The sequence below is a fragment of the Apostichopus japonicus genome, chromosome 16, assembly GCF_037975245.1.
Source record: "Apostichopus japonicus isolate 1M-3 chromosome 16, ASM3797524v1, whole genome shotgun sequence".
NCBI classification, from domain to species: domain Eukaryota; kingdom Metazoa; phylum Echinodermata; class Holothuroidea; order Aspidochirotida; family Stichopodidae; genus Apostichopus; species Apostichopus japonicus.
Window position 1 is genome coordinate 24,223,020 of NC_092576.1, and position 20,169 is coordinate 24,243,188.

General features: G+C 35.1%; 2 protein-coding genes across 2 annotated transcripts in view; one reads left to right on the top strand and one right to left on the bottom strand.

The window, feature by feature from the left end:
• LOC139982377 (tyrosine-protein kinase CSK-like) overlaps positions 1-20,169 on the top strand; it is a 244,925-nt gene that overhangs the window by 141,918 nt on the left and 82,838 nt on the right. The window lies entirely within an intron of this gene.
• Positions 10,527-20,169, bottom strand: part of LOC139982485 (uncharacterized) — a 74,992-nt gene continuing 65,349 nt past the window's right edge. Inside the window, exons 18-19 of the mRNA XM_071995382.1 lie at positions 15,603-15,814; positions 10,527-10,626 (exon numbers count right to left, since the gene is read on the bottom strand). Of these exons, the coding sequence (XP_071851483.1) occupies positions 10,527-10,626; positions 15,603-15,814 (312 nt within the window). The remainder of the gene's footprint in view (positions 10,627-15,602; positions 15,815-20,169) is intronic.

The following is a 20,169-nucleotide window of genomic DNA, read 5'->3' on the forward strand; positions in this document are numbered from 1 at the left end:
ATCTTTAATACGGGTAGACGTGCTCAGTGCAGAAGCACTGCTTTCCTGATGATTCCTCAGTAATATATAAAATTTGCAAATATTTATCAAAATAGCAACACTGAATAATATGTGTCTACAATTATTTATCAATAATAATATTGATTTATAACCATTTTACCTTCTTTATGTTAATGTGCACAGCACAATGATATCATCCTCTCCCTTTCTATAAAAGTGACTTCTGTGTTAAACTGGATTACTATACAAGAATCAGTTCACTAATCTCCACACCCCATCCTCTTCCCTGCGGGTAGCAATCAAATAACCTATTCAGGGAATTTCCCCTTGATATCACTATGACTAAACCAATATAACTCAATGCACTATCGCACTGCCACCATACAAAATAACCATGATAAATCTGACACATCGGTAGCATGTGCTCTTAGGATTGTAAGCCCTAAAAGAAACTGGATTTTTTGGGGATTACACATATCGTCAGTTCTCAATGAAATCAGAGTAGCACATGCTACCGATGTATAGCACGGTCCAGTCGTTACTGTGGTGCAAAAAAATTACAGTAGTTACTGTGTTCTCTGTTTATATCGGGTGTAACCTTGGTCTCGTCAACTGGAGTTGATAGTTTCAATTGAGCTGCAAGGTTTAACATTATAATCATCATTCGTGACATCTAACTAGACAGTTATTTCGTTGAATTCTCTAGACCATGCTAGACCGGGTTCTACCCTTTTATTTTGCTCTGGCGGAACCTTTGTTATTATCAGCAACTTTTATATTCCACGGAGGAATATTTACTGTTTCGTCGTTAAGTATAAATGCATATCATAATACGAGAGAGTTTTTCTTTTTGCTACGATTCCTGACGTTGAAGGTTGAAAGTAGCTGCTGTATATGAGAATATGTTAACATTTGTTGACGGTTTAATGGCGTTTAATACACTGTGGGGTGGGGATATACATAATAATTTAACTTTGAATACCATATGTTAGATTTAAATAATTTATACAGAGGAATCCTCCCTCCCTCGGCCTTCAAACGATGGAACTATATACAAGCCGGTAGTGTTCTGTCTTTCGCCAGAAATACTTCATCACGTCAACTCATCCGTCTGCTGCATGATGGCCGTACATACCCAGTTATCGTTATAACCATTACGTCTTAATAATCCTATAGATGTACGTGTCAGCTAAGTAAAATTTAAAAATGCCCCAGTAATTTATATACCATGTGTAAATTCTGGAGAATATAAGACATAATTTGATACTAACTCTAAGAATATTGTTTGTTAGCTGGACTCGTCAGGTGTCATTACACATGATGACACAAAGTAATAAAAAATAATAATAACCTTCTGATTTGGATTAACATGCACCGAATGTTTCTATATGTTTTAGGTGAATTGTTTAAGATTAATGTTTACACTGAATATTTCAAAACGAAATGCTATAACCCAACGGATACCCCCACAACCTAGAAAATCATATTGCTCCTAAATTCACTCATACTCACATTACTAACAAAGCGGATCCAGTTTATATTGTTGAGCGGGAGGAGGGTGAGTGTGCGGCGAGTGTGTGTGTGTGTGTGTGTGATTGGGGAGGGGGTGGGGGAAGGGGGTGAAGGCTGATATTTTTAAAGCAATAATCCAAATTTTGTGAGTGTGTTGGCTTCTAACGCTCCATAACATCTGACTACACCTTGTAGTATTTAATGTATATTCGTTTCTTTGATTAGCATTTCTGTAACTCAGTGTACGGAGGGAAGATTATTTAATCCGTATATTAACTTAACATTGAGTTACTGGTTAAATTCGTCCCCTTTTCTTTTCACGTCGGTAATTAATCTTTGTTCCCTGATGAGAAACAAGGTATCATACTCCTTTGTCTTATTTCGTTATTCCGAAGTAACTAACACCTCCTTGTCTGCGAATAAATTACCGTTACTAATGAACAGGAACATGAGTATATGTCTCTCTTACCTCTTCTCCCGGTAGATTACCGTCATAGTCACAGACCTGAAAGGAAGAAAAATATATTATTTTCATGATATATTGAAATTGTGTTTCAGGAAAAAATAATAAGACGAAGCCAAAAATACATAAGTTAGTATGATATATCTTCACAAATATCGAAGTAACCGATTCCTGGCAGGTAAACGCACATCTGCATTGAGCACAATAAAGTCAACATGAGAGACATATCCGCCATGCACTGTTAGATGCACGGACTTTAAAAAAAAAAATCTGGTAGCTCTTAGAAGTTACCTTCAATAATTTTCCAAACACGTTTCCAAAATATAAGAACGCTAATGTTACATTTGACAGAGAGAAGATCTTTTAATCGTTTGGGATAATTATTTCAAATATACTTCGAACAGTTGAGAACGTAACGTCATGTTTGCGACATAACCCACGCTCTATACAGTTCCTACAGTAATCACACAAACAAAATCCGGATTCTGATCAAGATTAATTTCTTCCTTAATGTTTGGTTTTAAACAAATCTTTGAGTCGTCATATTTGTAGTGCATTGATGATATTGGGATATTTGTTAGTCCCAATGTTAGTTTAAACAGTAGACGCTTCATTGTTTATATATCACGCTGTCCATCTCCGACGCGAAGAATGTTCGCATGTAGGCTACTCTGACGCAGCGACGTAGCCAGGAATTTCAAAGGGGGAGCACATTTTGCGATTGATATGGGGTAGGGATGTAAGGGGAGGGAGTGTCCCCTCCCCTTGAGAAATTTTTGATCAATTGAAGGTCCTTAGATGCAATCTGGTGCAATGTTTTGCCAGTTTCATCATTATCATATGATATCATACTATCAGCATATTTTTTTTCCTGTTCGAATTCTTTTACATGTACTTTAACATATTATATCATAAAAGCCAAACATATTGCTTATTTACAATTTCTCCAGTAGGATGATTCTTGTTTATTGTTCAATGTCTAGACTTTAATACATTTGACGAACTTAACTGATGGATAATATAAACTTTCATATTTTGTAAGACAGCCAGATGTGTAGCGGCCTAAAATAAAATATCGTTATCACAGTGTATTAGCCATGTAAACATTATTTATAGGAAGCGTGTATCACTAACGATTGCTAGCATGCTGTTCTAGCAAAAACTGATGACGAATTATAGAAAGGATGGGACCGCACGTTGTCGTCGTCGTTGTGAATACGGTTCGTGACACTCAATCGAGTACGGTTAGGTAGGATATATGTATTTTATTACTCAGTGGCCGACTGTAGGCTTGTAATAGACTATATGCTAACTTTAGCTAACAACATCTGCCAAACTAAGTAGCTGAATCAGTAGGCCAGAATGTTACTACGATTATAATCAAGTTAACGGAGCTAACGAGTATTCAAGATCAAAAGAGCACTGACAAAATGCCATGTTAAAAAAAAATGGTTAAACAAATAATTGACACTGAAAGGGGTGCAGTTGCTCCCACTGCTCCCCGTCTCTGCTCTAGCGTATACAACAACTGGACAGTTCTGCGAAGCCTTAGCTTCTCGGTACCACATTCTGCTCTGATATCAATTCCGCCAAGTGTAATCTTTCGTGTACGTAATATATAAAAGGCAATCACCTATTCGTGTAGAAGTGAGAGTATATTTGTTGCGGAAATGGGAGTGCTAAATTCAAGTCGCTCGTTTTGCATATTTGCCTGCACTGCATTCACTGCAAGATAAAAGATTCTGACTTTACCATCAAAAACAAATGTCTATTGGTACCTAAACTCATGTGCAGAAATCTAAACTGAAAGAATCGAAGCTTTTCCTCAGAAAAAACGTGCTACAAGCTACATTGTCTTGTGGAATTAGGTCAACTTAAAAGTGTCAAAATATTCAATTTTTGTATTTTTCAATACAAAATGTGCAATTTTTAGTAAGGAATTGCTCCTAAGCCATTGCTCAGGGTACTTGATTCTTTCAGAGGTTATAATGTCTAGTACAAACAATACAAAATAATGATGACAATGCTTTCTTATAATATATTTGCAAGCTGTGCAGCTCTAAAGTTGCTATTTAATGCTGCGATTCAGCATGAGGAAGGAGTTTTGATGCCACTTTTTCTTACCAAAGTAATCATGTTAGTGCTGTCAGGGTTTTATACTTTAATTATAAGTATGAAGTTCTTAAACCTTAACAAATGTCAGGGTTATAGCTATTTTCAATATTAGCATATAAACAAATAGCATTTGAAATGTACTTTTCTGCTTCTGGTTTAACTCATTTAATTAAAAGACTTTAATATAAAATGAATATCAACCAGTACATACATGTATAGTGTGTACAGTACATACATATACTGGGTGTACATGTACAGTGTGTATTAGTGTTTAGGTATAAACATAGTCTTCTGGCACTTATTGTCCTTATCCAAATGGATCCTCACCAAACATGATAGTAGCCCAGCCATTTTCACAAGATGACAGAAAAGTATTAGCACATAAATTTATTCATAGTAGTTAAGTATCCTCTAAAGGTAAAAGTGCATCCATTATAGAGACAGCTTGAGGCGATACCACAATAGCGAGACCTCAAACGTCAAGAAAATGCCAAAAATGTCACGGTGGCGACAAATTGCGGGATTTCAAAGTGTGATAATTCAGCCAATTATGAAGCATTGCAACTGAAATTTTCAGAATATGCTTATTTCATCGTGTTCCAATCATACAAAAAGATTGGGAATTTTTGGAGAGGGTGCAGCAACAGCCATCCGTGATTTGACTCGGGACAGCTATACAGAGGCAGCTATACGCTGGAAGTTATACCGTAGCAGCTTTACGCGGCAGCTATTCGGGAGCAGCTCGACGGAACAACTACACGGGTACAAGTATACAGTGGATGTACATTCACAACCCACACGAATAGAAACAAGGCTATGCATCAAAATGTTGCACAATATGTAACAAATATAGGCATATTTTTGCAATACTTGTAATATCAGTGTTGAACTTAGTGTTGTGAGCGCTGAATGATATTCAGGAAAGCAATGTTCTCAACACCCTGCCCCCTCTGTTCTGTTCTACAGCTCCCACCCTCACTTTTCTCATTGTTTCTTGCACAGCGGTTTGAATTCCGTTTTTCTTTAAATGTTGCGAAAGATCACCTTGTATCTTTACAAACTGAAACTACTAGAACCGAGTATCCTTACTACACCATGTATCTTTACATTCAGTGCAGCTCTCATGAAATAAGTTTTAGAGTTTTAAAAAATAAAATTATACAACATCAACAATATAACTGCCTTATCGGGAGGTTATGGATGAGTGAAGCTAAATACACGATTAAATTGATTTTGTTCCTTATACTTTAATCTTACTCAATATTTTTCATTGTTATTAATAAGTACTTGAGGAGAATTGTTTGAATCATTAAGTAGTTGTTTGAGTAATGAGAGAAACACGGGGCTACATTCAGGGTCAGAAGGGAGTAAATTAGACCAAATTTCTGCAGCAGAAGCAAGAGGAAGGAATCTGGAAGTCGTGTTGTATTAAACATTTTTGATTTTATACAAACTACAATCTCCCCCCCCCCACCCCCTTATAATACTGACAGCAATCAAGTACATGTAACCGACACATGTATCACTATATTGGTATTGATAATTAATGTGAATTTAAGAACAGAGGTTGGACATATATTATCAATAATAGCTGCCATAAGGGTGAATTATTTCTTACCTGCCATTGAACGGTCTGCAAATTCAAACGACGAGAAGAAGTTGACCCATTATTCCAAACTGTAAGAATAAAATTACAAAGAGTTTTGTAAAGCATCAGTGCATACTTAATTTGTATTGGTCTAGAATGAAATTTTAAACATTCTGATAACCGGATTTATGTTGGCCCTCGATGATAACTTCACATTAGCCTAGTAATCAATCTAGTTGATTCCTTAAATTGTATTTTATCAGTTTACTATCGTTATAACCTCATTACTATAGCTTATCAGTTTATAATCCTTACATCTCAGCATAATTACTGATCTGTTTTCTATCATGATCAACTAGGTAATATAGCTGATCAGTTTACAATCCTTATTTCTCTTTAAGATTACCGATCAGTTTACTATCATTATTATCTCGGTTTTAAACCTAATCAACCAGTATCCTCTTAGTTATATAACCAATCAGTTTAGACTTGTTATCATCTCATTAATATAACAAATCAGTTTAAAACTTATCTTATATTACACTTGTGAAACAACTCAAATAGAACGAATCTTTGACTACGTCGAGAATCCAAATCATGATAGTCGAGTATTCGATGCTCAGATCAAGAATAATAATTCATGAGACGATGAACTGATCAGAGAACACTCAGCATCAGTAACTTCATCACATATTATGAAATCCACTTTGATAATATTAAAAAAAAGTAAAAAGTATTTTGGAATTACTTTATTGAGTAAAATTTTGGAGATAGAAGACTAAACAAACCATGTCATAATCATGTGATCACATTTATGATGTCGTAAGAGTATGTCAGTTGTATAAACTAAGGTTTATATGTCTTGTTTCCAGCCACCTTCTTAGGTATGTTTGTTTTCAACTGTATTAAAACTAAAGACATCAATCTCTCTACTTCTCCTTTATGTAGGAGAAAGTTATGTATAATCTAACATCGTGTTATTAAGACTTGACCTACACAATAACACTGAACAATAACACTGTCCGAATTTCTAAGAAGTTTCAAGAAACTTATACGTTAAAGTGTTTGTGACATCCCACTTCCTCGTTTGTATGACTATACAATCGCGTTCTCAATTAATAGTAGGGGATTTTTTTTTCTCCAGTATACAAATACCGCGTTAGTGTAAGCAAAGATCTCTTTCAGTATCATATTAGTCCAGGGCTTAACATAAACCTCACAAAGAGCATGAAAAAATCCATTGGTAGTTTCCAATTGTGAAGGGCATGACGGCAAATGGGAAGGGCATGACCGCAAAAATGAATCTGAGTAAAGGCACCGACAGCATTTATGGTCGATGCAATTTATACGCAATTAAAGTGTATAATCAGGCCGGAATATTGAAGCGGAAATGCCGAAAACTTTAAACCTTCACGTGGTTGATATTTAGTATAATAGTCAGCGCAAAGCAGCGTTTACCAATAAGTACATATAAGGCACCAATCACCCCTCTCCTTACGTGGTGTGTGCCGTATGACATGATACAAGGGCTGCGATCGTGTAACAAATACATTAAAGGTTTAATCATTTTACTGATGAACATAATACGTTTCGTCAAAGTTATTGTTTGAACATTTGTTTTAGCACTACAAATCGCATCTGGGGATAGGGGCCCCTAGGGGCAGGGGGACGAAAATTTGCAATCGCTAGGCAATTTATAGCGATTAACGTCAAGCCACCTCATATAGGAGTAAAACCCCAGAACTAATCAATTGCAATAACAAAAAACAGGTTAGTTTTCGCCGAATATGCCCTTTCTTTTAATCGTGCATTGTTTCGTGTTTGCACTCCAAGTTGGGATGGGGGGGGTACACATACCCTCTAAAAATTGGTGCCTCCCCAGGTGCCCCCCCCCCTCCCCCCAAATGCGATTTGTATAGTGTTCAAAACAAAACTCAAACAAAAACTGTTTTTACAAAGGACGACACGTATTATGTTAATCAGTAAAACATGTTCCCACCGACCATCACAATAACCAGTTGTTTTCTTACTAACAAGGTCACAGAGGCCCCGGCGTGAACCGCTTGTACTTAAACTTCAGTATAAACCTGCATGAATATAAATGTAATATTTTCAACACTCTCATTTAAAAATTGTCAAAGCAAAGTGTTCATTTCTATTAGCGTATACCTTTTTTATCAGTCTCAATTAAAAACATAAATATCGGACAGACTAAGCCCAACAATTCTTGAACATAGAATCTTTCTTCAAGTTGCAAATATAGTACCAGATTGGATCGAAGGACTCTTAATTAATCAAACATTTCTCAATGGGGAGGGGGGGGGACACATTCCCCTTAGACCCATGCCCCAGGAGAGCATTCGCAAACATTCCCCCAATTAATTTATGTGCCCCTCTCAGATTGAATTGTCTGGCGACGCCACTGGTGTTTCGCTCTCATAGTTATAGCTGTTGTATACAACCGTGATTCAAGCTTAAATATTGAAAGAATTGTCACAAGTATTTCTCTTTTCATTCGTTTATATCATAGAAGGTAAGACTGACAAGGGAATTTACGGGATGTATTATTGACGAGATAAATAACAAAACAAATTAATCGACAGTGTTCAGCGGTTAATTGCTACACGGTCAATGCTCTACAAGATACGTACTACATTTTCCAACTAATCGTCGACTTAAAAGTGGAGTTAAATATTTCTATTAGTGTTCTCGTATTAAAATTCCCGCCATAAAAATTGAAGTTCTCTTTCTATGATTTCCGCCCAGTTTAGTGCTGAATACAGGAACCTAAATCGACTAAAGCAAGTCCAAGTTTCACACGACAAAATCAATAGGATTTTACTGTGTGATTGATCTTGCACACAGTTAACTCAATGGGGAAGTCCTATTGACATCCTGTGGAAGTAAAAAGAACGTCGAATAGTAAAGACCTTGTAAAGGAAGCATAAAGAACGATCTCAACGACATTTACGTTTGTACTGTATGCATAATATAAACAGGTGGCCGCCGAAACAAATGAGAAAGTGAACATAATAGGCTAAAGCATTGCGAGGGATGAATCAAACAACACCTCTGCAAGATGGGTTAGTCTATAGTGTAACGCAATGGCGCAATAAACAGGGCACCGAAGGCAAAACTTAAAGGGTATGATGGCAAAGTCGTGCCGTCGGCGAGGTGTATTTTTCAGGGGCATGACGGCAAACAGCTAGGGCACGACTGTTTGTTGATGTCGGTTATTTCAAGCCCTGTTAGTCTTACTAATGCGTTCACTCGTAACTTAACGATTTCCAAAAGATGTGTCAACGATAAGGAAAATATATAATTACATTTCTGTTGATTATTTAACTTAGTTTCTGCTTCGTTGCCATGACAACTATATGAAACAAAATAAATACGTGCTTGTACTTGAACAGTTAATGAGTGAAATACCCACTGCATACATGCGTGTTCTATTTTCGCTATAGAAGTGTACGAATAATAAAATATGGTTGTTAAATTCACATGTATGTCTAATGCTTTCCCTTATATCATTACCCACTATATATTTTATAGTATTATTCTTTCAAGGCAAATTATTCATGGATGTTAATGTTTGCCAACACATGTAACTTGTACACTTTTCAAGCGCCGATCGAGGGGTGATGGGATGCCCCCCCCCCCCACACCATCACCACATATTTGAAACTAACACAGCATTGTAAAGAAGTTATAGCACAATATTGCGTTTAGACTCATAAATTAGACATAACATAAGACGAACTATGCTTCAAAAGGTATCATTGAAGTCTCAAGTTACCCCTTTTCTGGGAAGGACCACAGACCACCCCACCCCCACATATCATGTTTGTTTTACCGTTCCCCTATAAAAACAGAACGAGTGTTTTATATTTGCGTAGATAAAGTATTGGATGTTTTAATGCTGTTGATTAATGTTACCATTAGGATATTTCAAGTACGGTACATTTTGTTCCAACGATTCTGTTACATTTATGGTCTCCGTCTAGTGTTCGCTTATTTTTCTCGTCGTTGTACACTGCCAGTGATATCCACTGATGCAGAAGTTACTTATATGTTTAATGTACAGAGACTGCGATTCACAAAGGGATCACAAAGGGATCAAATAATACAGTTAGCCTTTACCTATCTCCGAGATTCCATATGCCACTAATCCTGAGTTATACCAGTCCCCTTGTTGTAGTACGCATAATTTACATCAATACCGTTGTGTAAGTAAATATAATAAGGAATGTGTAAAGTATTGTGTTGATCTCACAACATTCAACCTAGAACTGCGTCTCACAATGTTCAGATAAACAAAAACTTCGTTGCTAAGTTAGATATCGCGGCTTAATTCTGCAATTCAGATTTATCTATGCTGTAAGCGTAGATGTGGATATGTTTTATGTGTGTGTGTGTGGGGGGGGGGGGGTTGGCAGACTCTGACAGGTAGTAACACTTTCTTGGATGAGAAAGCACAACAAAACCTTACACAATATTTGTCGCAGTGTAATGCCCAAAGTGTATGATACCGTTACATTTGGGAAAGAGATTTAAAGAATCAATTGATGTGATGACTACTCATAAAAACATCTTATAGGGCAGTGATCGCAATGGAGCGAAATTAAATCAACTGAGCTTAGCAATATTAAGAGTTGTTAACTAGATATTATTCGGTTCGTTGTTTACCATCACAATACTCTGTTTTGGGTGTCTCCTTTATACAAAACAGCAGTAACGTGTTCCTTCATTACTCTCTTATATGTGAATCAACAACAACCAACAAGTCAACAGACATTCACATAATTGGTAAAGCATTTAAATAAATGTACGAGATTTGAAACGTGTCCATTATGACGTCATTGTGACAATACCTTTCATATTTCTTGATTTCAAGGATGATGGAATGGATCCAACCGGAATAGTGTCTGGCAGATTGTAATACCTAAACCTATGGAGAGAAGAAGAGTAATCCTCGTGTAAGATGTAGAAGACGTAGAGGAATGTCCTCCTAGCATGGTTTAATGTTTACCAAATCATTAAAGATAAACAAAGTAAAACCAAAATAGCAAGGAAATATATCATATTTGAAAATCGTTCGATCCTTCAATCGTTTGTTTTCTGTATCTATTTATAGACTGATGGAAAGAGGCGCTTTGGAATCTGTAATTGATCTTTCATATTATGTAACGATTACAGCGGACACGAACATTCAAATTACACATGTAGGCTATATAATGGAATTAGTCTTGCACGGTTTTTTTTTTTAAATTACATGAGTTACTTAGTGTTCTACGAAATTTGATATGTTTGGTAAGTTCCGAGTTACACATATTTGGTACAATCTCCTTTAGTTCGATTCGGACTCGGACGTCAAATAAAGGAGATAAATCGAGGGTGCCTTATGATAATTTCAAGGAACATATTTAATACCGCATATTTGATTGGAGGCTATAAAGCATTCTTTTTTAAGGGTTATCTACTAAGCTCGCACAATGTTTTACAAAAACAAAAACATAAATACGATTTTAAACCATCCTTTTATTATTGTTTAGCTCTTTGCTAGATAAGCATCATATTTCTTCTCAATACATACTTAAGGACCTTTTAACTTGTTTTCCTGCTAAACAATCTAACATATTCTATTAAATTCAACTGTGACGCGATTAGGGTTCGACTATAATCGGTTAGATAATCGGGCCTATGATTAGACAATCGGTGAATAATCGGCATCGGCAAAATCCATTGTGCTAGCGAATATTTGGAACCGATTATTACGTTCCACATAAAGGATTGTATTTGTCCGCGCTTTTGATTCACCACAACCACAACTGGAAAAGAATATAGATCATTCGATTCAACGCTATTTAAAGCAGTTTAAGGTAATGGTATCGCAAGTCCCTCACGCGAGATTGTAGAATAATGCTCTTCGATATACTATCCAGTTTTGGCAGTTAACATCATACAATTTACCCGGATTAGGGAGACGAAGTAATTATGTTTTCACTTCGCTTAGTGCATCTAACAAAACCTCATTTTATCCATGTTTAACGATTGATAAGAAAGATTGGTTGTCTTGAGTAAATTTAAAACCCCCAAAAAATACTTTTCAACCACTCTGGCCGTTTCACGTTACGTGAAAACTGAAAAGTGAAAACAGTAACATTAGGATTTGTTCATTGTGAGTTCTACGTACATTAGGCTAGTCTGGCTAAAGAACTGTTGAGCCTCATAACTGTTCAGATTTCAAATGAGCCCAAGATTTTACAAATACAATAACATTATGAAATCAAGGCGCCAAATACGCCAACAATTCCCTTAAAATGTTTGGCGACAGTCCTCAGGAGTTCTACTGCATTACAATATTTTGTGATTAGGCAAGCACAATTACACATATTTTTGCGAAAAACACGTAGCATTGTTTCTCCGCATGTACCATGCGTGCTAAAATAACCCCTTTCAGTAACTGAGCCCCCGTAACCGAATAAAGCAAGTCTGATTTCCAGCGACACGCGCAACAAAGTAAATGGGACTTTAGTGTGTGATTTCTCTCACATGTAGTTAATTCAATGGAGAAGCGCCATTGACCTACTGTGTACAATCGTTTGGAACAACGTTCGATCGGAAGTTTTCCCTCGCTGATGTAAACCATTAAAATCTGAAGCAAACGTCCGGGATTGTTTATATTTCATGTCAGATTATATATTTCGATATCACATTACGAAATTACGAATATTTTATTTCCGTTCGGTCTACCTTTTACTTTATTTACATTGGAGTTGCAACAATGATAATGGTTCTAATACCAGTTGTAAAAGCTGTCGCTAACTCTTTTTTTTTTTTTTTTTTTTTTTTTTGGGGGGGGGGCATTTCGTAGCCAATGGCTAATATCCACCACCCCACCTTCTGTATTCTGTACAGCACTGCCTTTTACTGTGTTGTGGTGGGATTTAATATTGCGACTCATCGTTATACACGTACAGCGCCCTCATCACTGTTCTTTATTTGCTTTAGTGTAGAACGCTAAGTCGTGCGTTTACATCTTTGATTATATTGGCCTAGAAGTTGGTAATCATGCATAGGCCAGTTACACGCAAATAATGAAATAATAGGTAATAGGCATCGGCACGATTGCCAAATGAACTAATCGGTAATCGGTGATAACCGATAACCATATAATCGGTCGAAGACTAGTTACGATCCAGTAGTGTCCGTTTATGCAAGTGCAACTTGAATTCAAGAAGTTAAACTGAACATAACAAGAATCATTCCTTCTTTTAAACTGTATTCATAACTTTGTGTTGTCTATAAACCCTCCTCTTTTCAAGTTTCCTCCGATCGGTTTGCATGAGAGCTTGTGGGAATACATTAAACAACCAATGTTGGCAATTTGCAAAACTTAAATAATAACCAAAACTAAAGGCGCAACGTATCCGTTAACAAGGCGTGTGACCTACTAATAATATGTTGTTCTTTTTCGGAGGATTTCCACAATTGATGATTCGTAGTCACTGATGTACACCCACTGACCTACTTAATGTTTGTTTACAAGGTTACTTTGACACGTTCACTGACAATATTTGAGGGATACAATGGACACGTGGCTCGTTGACCTATTTCTATGTATTGCTTTAACTGGGTCGAGTCATCTATAATTAATCTAATGAGGTATTTACGGGAGTTCCAGGTGTGTCATTCTTACTATTGACTTGCTTTAGAAAATACTTTTTTTTTAACCAATCGTCTGTATAATGTAGGCTCTGATTGTTTTTGTACAGAAAACTATTGTAAGAAGCAGAGTGAGCCTACCGTGTGTACTAAACCGGTGGTGATGTTATCGGGTAAAAACATGGAATGGATTTGAGGGGTTCTTTAAAAACATACAGATGCATCTCTATGAAGGGGATGGCGAAGGGAGGGGCGGTGGCGGGAACAGGTAGGGCGTCTAAAGGGTGGATTAGGTTAAACTAAACTTACTGAGGAGCAAACTGAACACGGGGATTTTTTGATAGAACATGAATAGTCTAGAAAGAGAATAATCATAGATGTTTATTACATTGTTTTTTTTTTTTTAAATACGACCAAGCAATACTGCCAATGTATATGACTTTTCAGTGATACAGTTTCGGTGGTTACATTTATTTTTGGAATGACATTGAGAATATGACATGTGCTGAATATATTTTTATATGGTATTTTATTTATGGTATTTACTGCATAGATTTTCCTCTTTTTCTTTGTAGTATCAGGTGCGGCGGGATTGGCCACTTTAAATGTTTTTAGTAACACGTAATGCACTGTGGAACATATCAACCCTAAACATAAACGTGAATATGTGAATGTGGAAATGGGAAAATTTGTATGAGGTTGATCTGAGAAAATAATGAATGTGCAAAGGATTAGCGATATATTAAACTCTATTCGTTGTGCAACAAATTGGACTCCTGAGTCTTGTCTGAAATAAAGAAGTATATTTAAATATTAGCAAGGTTTACGTTTCTTTGTATAAAACTCAAATTATTCTTAGTAGGCATATGTAAAGAAAATAATGGTCATGAATAAACAAAGAAAACACAAGTAACTGATAATCTGGCTAGAGATATTAAGACAAACAAAGGGGGTGATGATAGGGTAAGGATGGGAGAAGGGTAAACATACAGTGAATAGGGAAACTGCAAAGAACCAAAAGGGTATTGATGGTACGTTGAAAGGGGTCGCTATGGTGAAAGTGGATTGGTAAATGGATAAACGTAGATTAGTGTCGGGAATGTATTGAGTGAAACCGGTGTTCGAATGACTTATATGAGTGAAGGGTCGGGCGGGTTGGGGGTCAACAACATGCAATTGTTTAAGACAAAGTAGGGATTTCATGGTCGAGTAATATTAAGTACGGGCATAACATTTGTAATCAACGGGAATATTTTCATGAATTTGTTCGTATGAATTTTATAATATTTAAAAATATGAAGGTCACGATGTCAGTGCTTTGTTTTTTTATTCGTTAAAATAATAAGTGAAATAAAGTACAATTTAAATGATTTGCCATGACATTATTTTACAAAATATACAGAAAACCTCGATGTCTTTCTGTTAGAATAAGTTTTACCGCTAGAATTTATGAGTTGCAAATTTGACTTAATGATGTATATTGTATTACAAAATAAATACTTAAAAAAACTTAGGTACAATTACTTATTTTTCTTTTCGTGTTAATATTTAGTTATTAACTTATTTTGATTAACTATTTTGAAATTGCGACAACAAAAACTGTTTTATTGGTTGCTTGTTTGGTATACAGTTCAGTTTTCTTAGAGTAGTGTAATTTATTTCTTAGGTTTTGAACAATAAATTTATATGGTTTTGCTATTTTTTATTGCCATGATTCACTACTTTTATATTAATAATGTTAAACGTATTTGTTAAATAAAATTAGATAATTGAACACATGTTTGGGAGATTTCAATTTCAAAAGAAATATTGATTACTTATAAAACTCAAAAGTCTATTTTAGAATATTCATTATACTCACTATAATTAGTAAAATCCAAATACGTTGTGTAAATAACTCTTGTTTGATCCTAATACACATTACTGTCATTCTTAACCAATTTCTGATTTAAAGTGTAACGATAATCCAAACAAAGAACGTTTTAAACAACCCCAACCCACCCCTTCAACCCTCTCTACCAAATATTACCTATTAATCCATTGTATTTCGTTTTATTTATCTTAAAACCATACAGAATTCCTTTCACGATGGCCAAATTTATTCATATAAATCGAATTAAACTAATTAAATCCAATCTTTTGCATTAAATTACAACATACTTTACATTCTCTATTGTTAGTTTAATATTGATAACTATTATTAATTAATTCCCTGTTTAACTGTTATGATGACTATAACATCTACACCGGAATACTTACCTCAACTCCTTCAATCTTGTACACTGTGAGGAGTAAGATAAGATGGCCGCCAACTCTTCATTAGTTAGACTCCTGTCGTAGTAGTCATAGATCTCCAGCTTCTGGAGAGAACTCAGGATAGAGAGAGAGAGACCAGACTTAAGGATAAGGTTCAGACCAGACTCATCAACTCTAGGAGAGCAGCGCTCTAGATACACACTGGAGATAGGAATCTAGAATAAAAAATAGTGTTACTGATAATAGAGTAGATAGAGATAAATAGATTGTATTTGGTTAGGATAAGGAATAGAATAGTTATTATAATATTATAAACCATAAAAAAGAACGACATTAAAATAAAGGAAATTAAAGCGATAAGCAAGGAAAATTAGGCTGTGTTAGTTGTAAAAGGGAATACATATAATATAGGAGGGAAATTAAGAGTTGATTTTAGGGGGAATTGAATACAGACAGAAATAAATGGTTTAGATTGGAGAAAATAGATCGGTTATGTAGGATTATAGGATTATTTTTTTATTGTTTAACGATATAATGATTAATTAAAGGCTTATAGCTTGTAAGGTTTAATAAAATAAGAATGCAAGGATACAAATGAACAGAGTAAAGCAATCTTAATTTATTAATCAATAGGAAACAAATATCAAAGTCGGGATGCATGAGAAGGTTACACAGATTGGGTAATAAAGAATTGAATCTTATGAAGAAAAATATTGATAACATTTATTACTTGTGTTTTTAATTTTGAACTTTCAGAAGTAAAATTCAGAAGTAATTTAAGAAGAACTTTCAGAAAGAAGAACTTTCAGAAGTAATTTAAAATGTAAGTTGTAGTCACTAATGTAATTGGAATCATGAATAGGAAACCTCAACTTTAACTAATGTGACGGATTTATAAAGTTTAAAGATTTTTGGAAGAATTTATGGTTAAATAAATAAGTTGTTACTAATAATTAATATGTAGATGTAGATCAATGTCATGCTTCAAGAGAGAACGGTTGATGAGGCTTGAGTATAATAATAATACAGGGAATGTAATAACATATTAATTAACAAATTACTTAATTATTGAACCAAATCCTACGATTCAACGTGAATTTTAAATATTTCCAGTTAATAAGATTTGTTTAAATGATCTCGTCTATCTCTGTTTAGTTCTCCAACTATTAAAAGCTAATATATTTTATTTAAATACCATCACATGGAATTTACCGATTTTACTGAATATCAACTTCATTCCTAAGTTACTGTGTTGAGTGTGACCTAACTTCTAGTGGATTTAAAAAAAAAATTGTTTCTTTCTTCCTTTGTGTTTGTAGATATTCCTAATGGGGCAATGTTTATGATTTTAACTTCTAAAACTTATCGCTTTTTTCTAATTCAATAACACCATCTAATTTTAAAAATATATTTCTTTAATGTCATGTTATGATTTGAAATACTTCGTATCCTTGAGTGTTTAATCAAATTAAATAATTACTACAGGCTTTTCAGTTTAATCGGGTTGATTGGGTCTTCATTGTAGTATCTTGCTACTATAGTGAACAGTTAGCGGATAAACCTATATTAACAAACACGAGATACATCAGGTAATTACAAGTTGAATGTGAGGATGGCGCCCTTTTAAGCAAACATCTGTTATTGATTGATACAAGTTCAAATTATTGGCGCACTTTCAATTTTTTTTTTTTTTTTTTAAGTTTTAAACTTGGATGATATGGACATATCTCTGTAGCCTTCAAATGACGTACTACTAAAATTAATAGACAAAATAAAGAGCAAACGAGGTGTAACTGTAGGCGGAGGACACAACGTTCGAAATACTGCCAGAAAGACATTAACGAAAGTTTTCCTTTTTAATAAATATATATTTTTTAATCATTTTGTAAGATATTTTGGCTTAAATTAGAATTTGATTGTACAGAAGTTGAAATCTCTATATTGAACAAAACTATATTGCGCATTTAGTGTCAGGTATATTGGCAGGAGTTAGGTCTTTCAACTTATAATCATTTAATAAATAACATTATTTCAGACAGCCTGCTTGGTAAAATGAAACTCTGAGCTTTTTATATACCTTGCTGTAAATTCAGACCACGAAGATTGAATAATTTAGCTCCTTACAATGATCAGTGTGGATTGCTACATATTGACTTGTATGGACGCCTAATCGACAGAGTTATGTAAGAAAGAGTTAGAACAATTTAAGATTTAAGATTTTTGAAAGAAAACAACTTTTCTACAGTTTGTTTATGTTTATTTTCTCAGCTAGAATAAGTAATTATTCGCGAAATAAAAGTTATTTTACATCTGCCAGTCGAGAATTTTAGTGACTAGTTTCATGCTATGCTTAAGTATATAAGCTTTAAAGCAAACTCATTGATCCGACTGTATTTTATTGCAACTTGTGAATTCCTTGTTATTGGTAAGATATGCTTTAACTGGGGAATTTGTGATAATCAGTCAACAACTAAGACTAATATTTGTTATTATTAATGAGTTAGATTTTCCAAGAAAGTCTTCTTTCTTAAGGTATGCCTACTATGGTGATATTTGACTGAATGTTTAAGAATTCTAAGATAACCATAGCCAATGTTAGTTTTGCCAATTGCTAATTAGGCTATGGCCTGGTCAATATATCAATTCTAGCCTAGGCCTCTATACCATACCGTCAAATTTTCTCACTGATCAATATTACTGTTTTAGCTATTACTATTAGCAGCGGTTTCCTCTCCAAAAAATATTCCAACCTTAAAATCCAGTCAACAGGTCAACTGTAACAAACAACTGCATGAAAAAAGCAACATCTGCAACCTCCGCCAACATAACACTAAACCATTCATTGTCAGTGATATATGCACACAGGTATTCGATAGCACGAGTCACCGATTTCAAATACAGGTGTTTCTTACATCGGTCTAGACATTTTGGCGCCAATAAAAGAAAATCAGCATTGTTGGAGAAACCTAACGTTGTACATGCCCGGTGAAAACAGACAGTTTAAAGAAATGATGTCAATTGGGTATATAGTAAGAAAAGAGTCGAGGCTCCCATGAAATTCATCAACCCGATGTTTGAAGACTAATTTGCGTGTTGTTTCTCATCTACCTTTTTTTCTAAATTTCACTTTGATGCCAATTAAGAAATTAATTATGAGATTATACAGTTTTGCTATCTTGCAAGCCTGAAATTAAAAAAGAATTAGAACACATGCGATGTGGAAAATAGAAAACTTCATCTAAATTATTGCAAGAACAAGTACAGTAAGAACAATCGAATCCTAAGAAAATGAATTATAGGAATAGTAAAAAGAATCACACTAATTCTCTATTTCAGTCTGGAGCAGCTGGAATGGTGTTTGTAGCTTTATCTCTTACACATTTATACACTGTTGAACGGAAAATACTTGACTTTAATTTGTTGTAATACATTTATTTATGATAAAATATGTTTGAGCGCGAGCCTACATAGTCTGACGCTTCTAAAAATAAACATCAATACTAACATACATGACTTGGTCTGAACCTGATACAAGGGAAGTAAATAACATGTACTCAAGCGGTGGACAACTGTGCCATCACCCAGCAAATTAGTTTGCCCACCCATTAATTATAAGCATGCATGGGAATCATTCCTATGCATTTTGTCAAGTTACCATAACATATATAGTTAATGTTATCCAACTGTGGCTAAGGTGTCAGGGCGTTGATTATATACGGAAAGAAGGATTTATGTCCCCTCCCCAACAGTTAAACTCGGAGCAAATGTATGATCCCGTCCGGCTCCATGCCCATTAATTGTTAGAAGTTGCATTGAACCAATTAAAAAATTGTGAAAGGCACACTTAAAAATGAGAAATAAAAACAATGAAGGGAATCAATTGAAACAAATTGAATAGAAGGAATCTGAAAACTTAACAGTGTACGTAGACCAATAATTCACAAGGAAAACAGTCATATGCTACGATAACGGTCGGTCGCAAAACATTGGTAACATAGAACTGATTAAAAGGACAATCATGTAGCGAAAATTAACAAACACATACAACAGGAGGATAAACAAGGAGCACCGGGAACTCAACATTGATCCACTTGTCAGAACAAAAAGTTTAAGCGCCATCATACAAATAAAGATGTATTGTAAGCAAAAGAACATTCACACTAAATCAAAACGAAAGTTCGCGCAAAACGAATCAGTGCTCAGAACAAAAGGATAAGCGCCACCATAAAATCGAAGATGTAACGTATCAGGCGCGTATCCAGGGGGGGGGGCGTTGGTGGCGCGCGCCCCCCGGGTAAGAAAAAGAGGAAAGAAAAAAAGAGAAGAAAAAGATAAAAAAGAGGGGGAAAAAGAGGAGGAGGAGAGGAAGGAAGGTGAAAGAAAAGAAGAAAGAGAGAAAAAAGGAGAAAAGGAGGGAGAAGAAGATAAACTCCAAGACACCGGGAAGAGAAAGAGGAACAGTGACATAATAACAGCTCTGGTCCATTTTATATACACAGGGTAGCCAGTGACGGATCGAGGATTTCGAAAGGGGCGTGCGTCTCGCCCTACCCCTTACACCGACAACTCC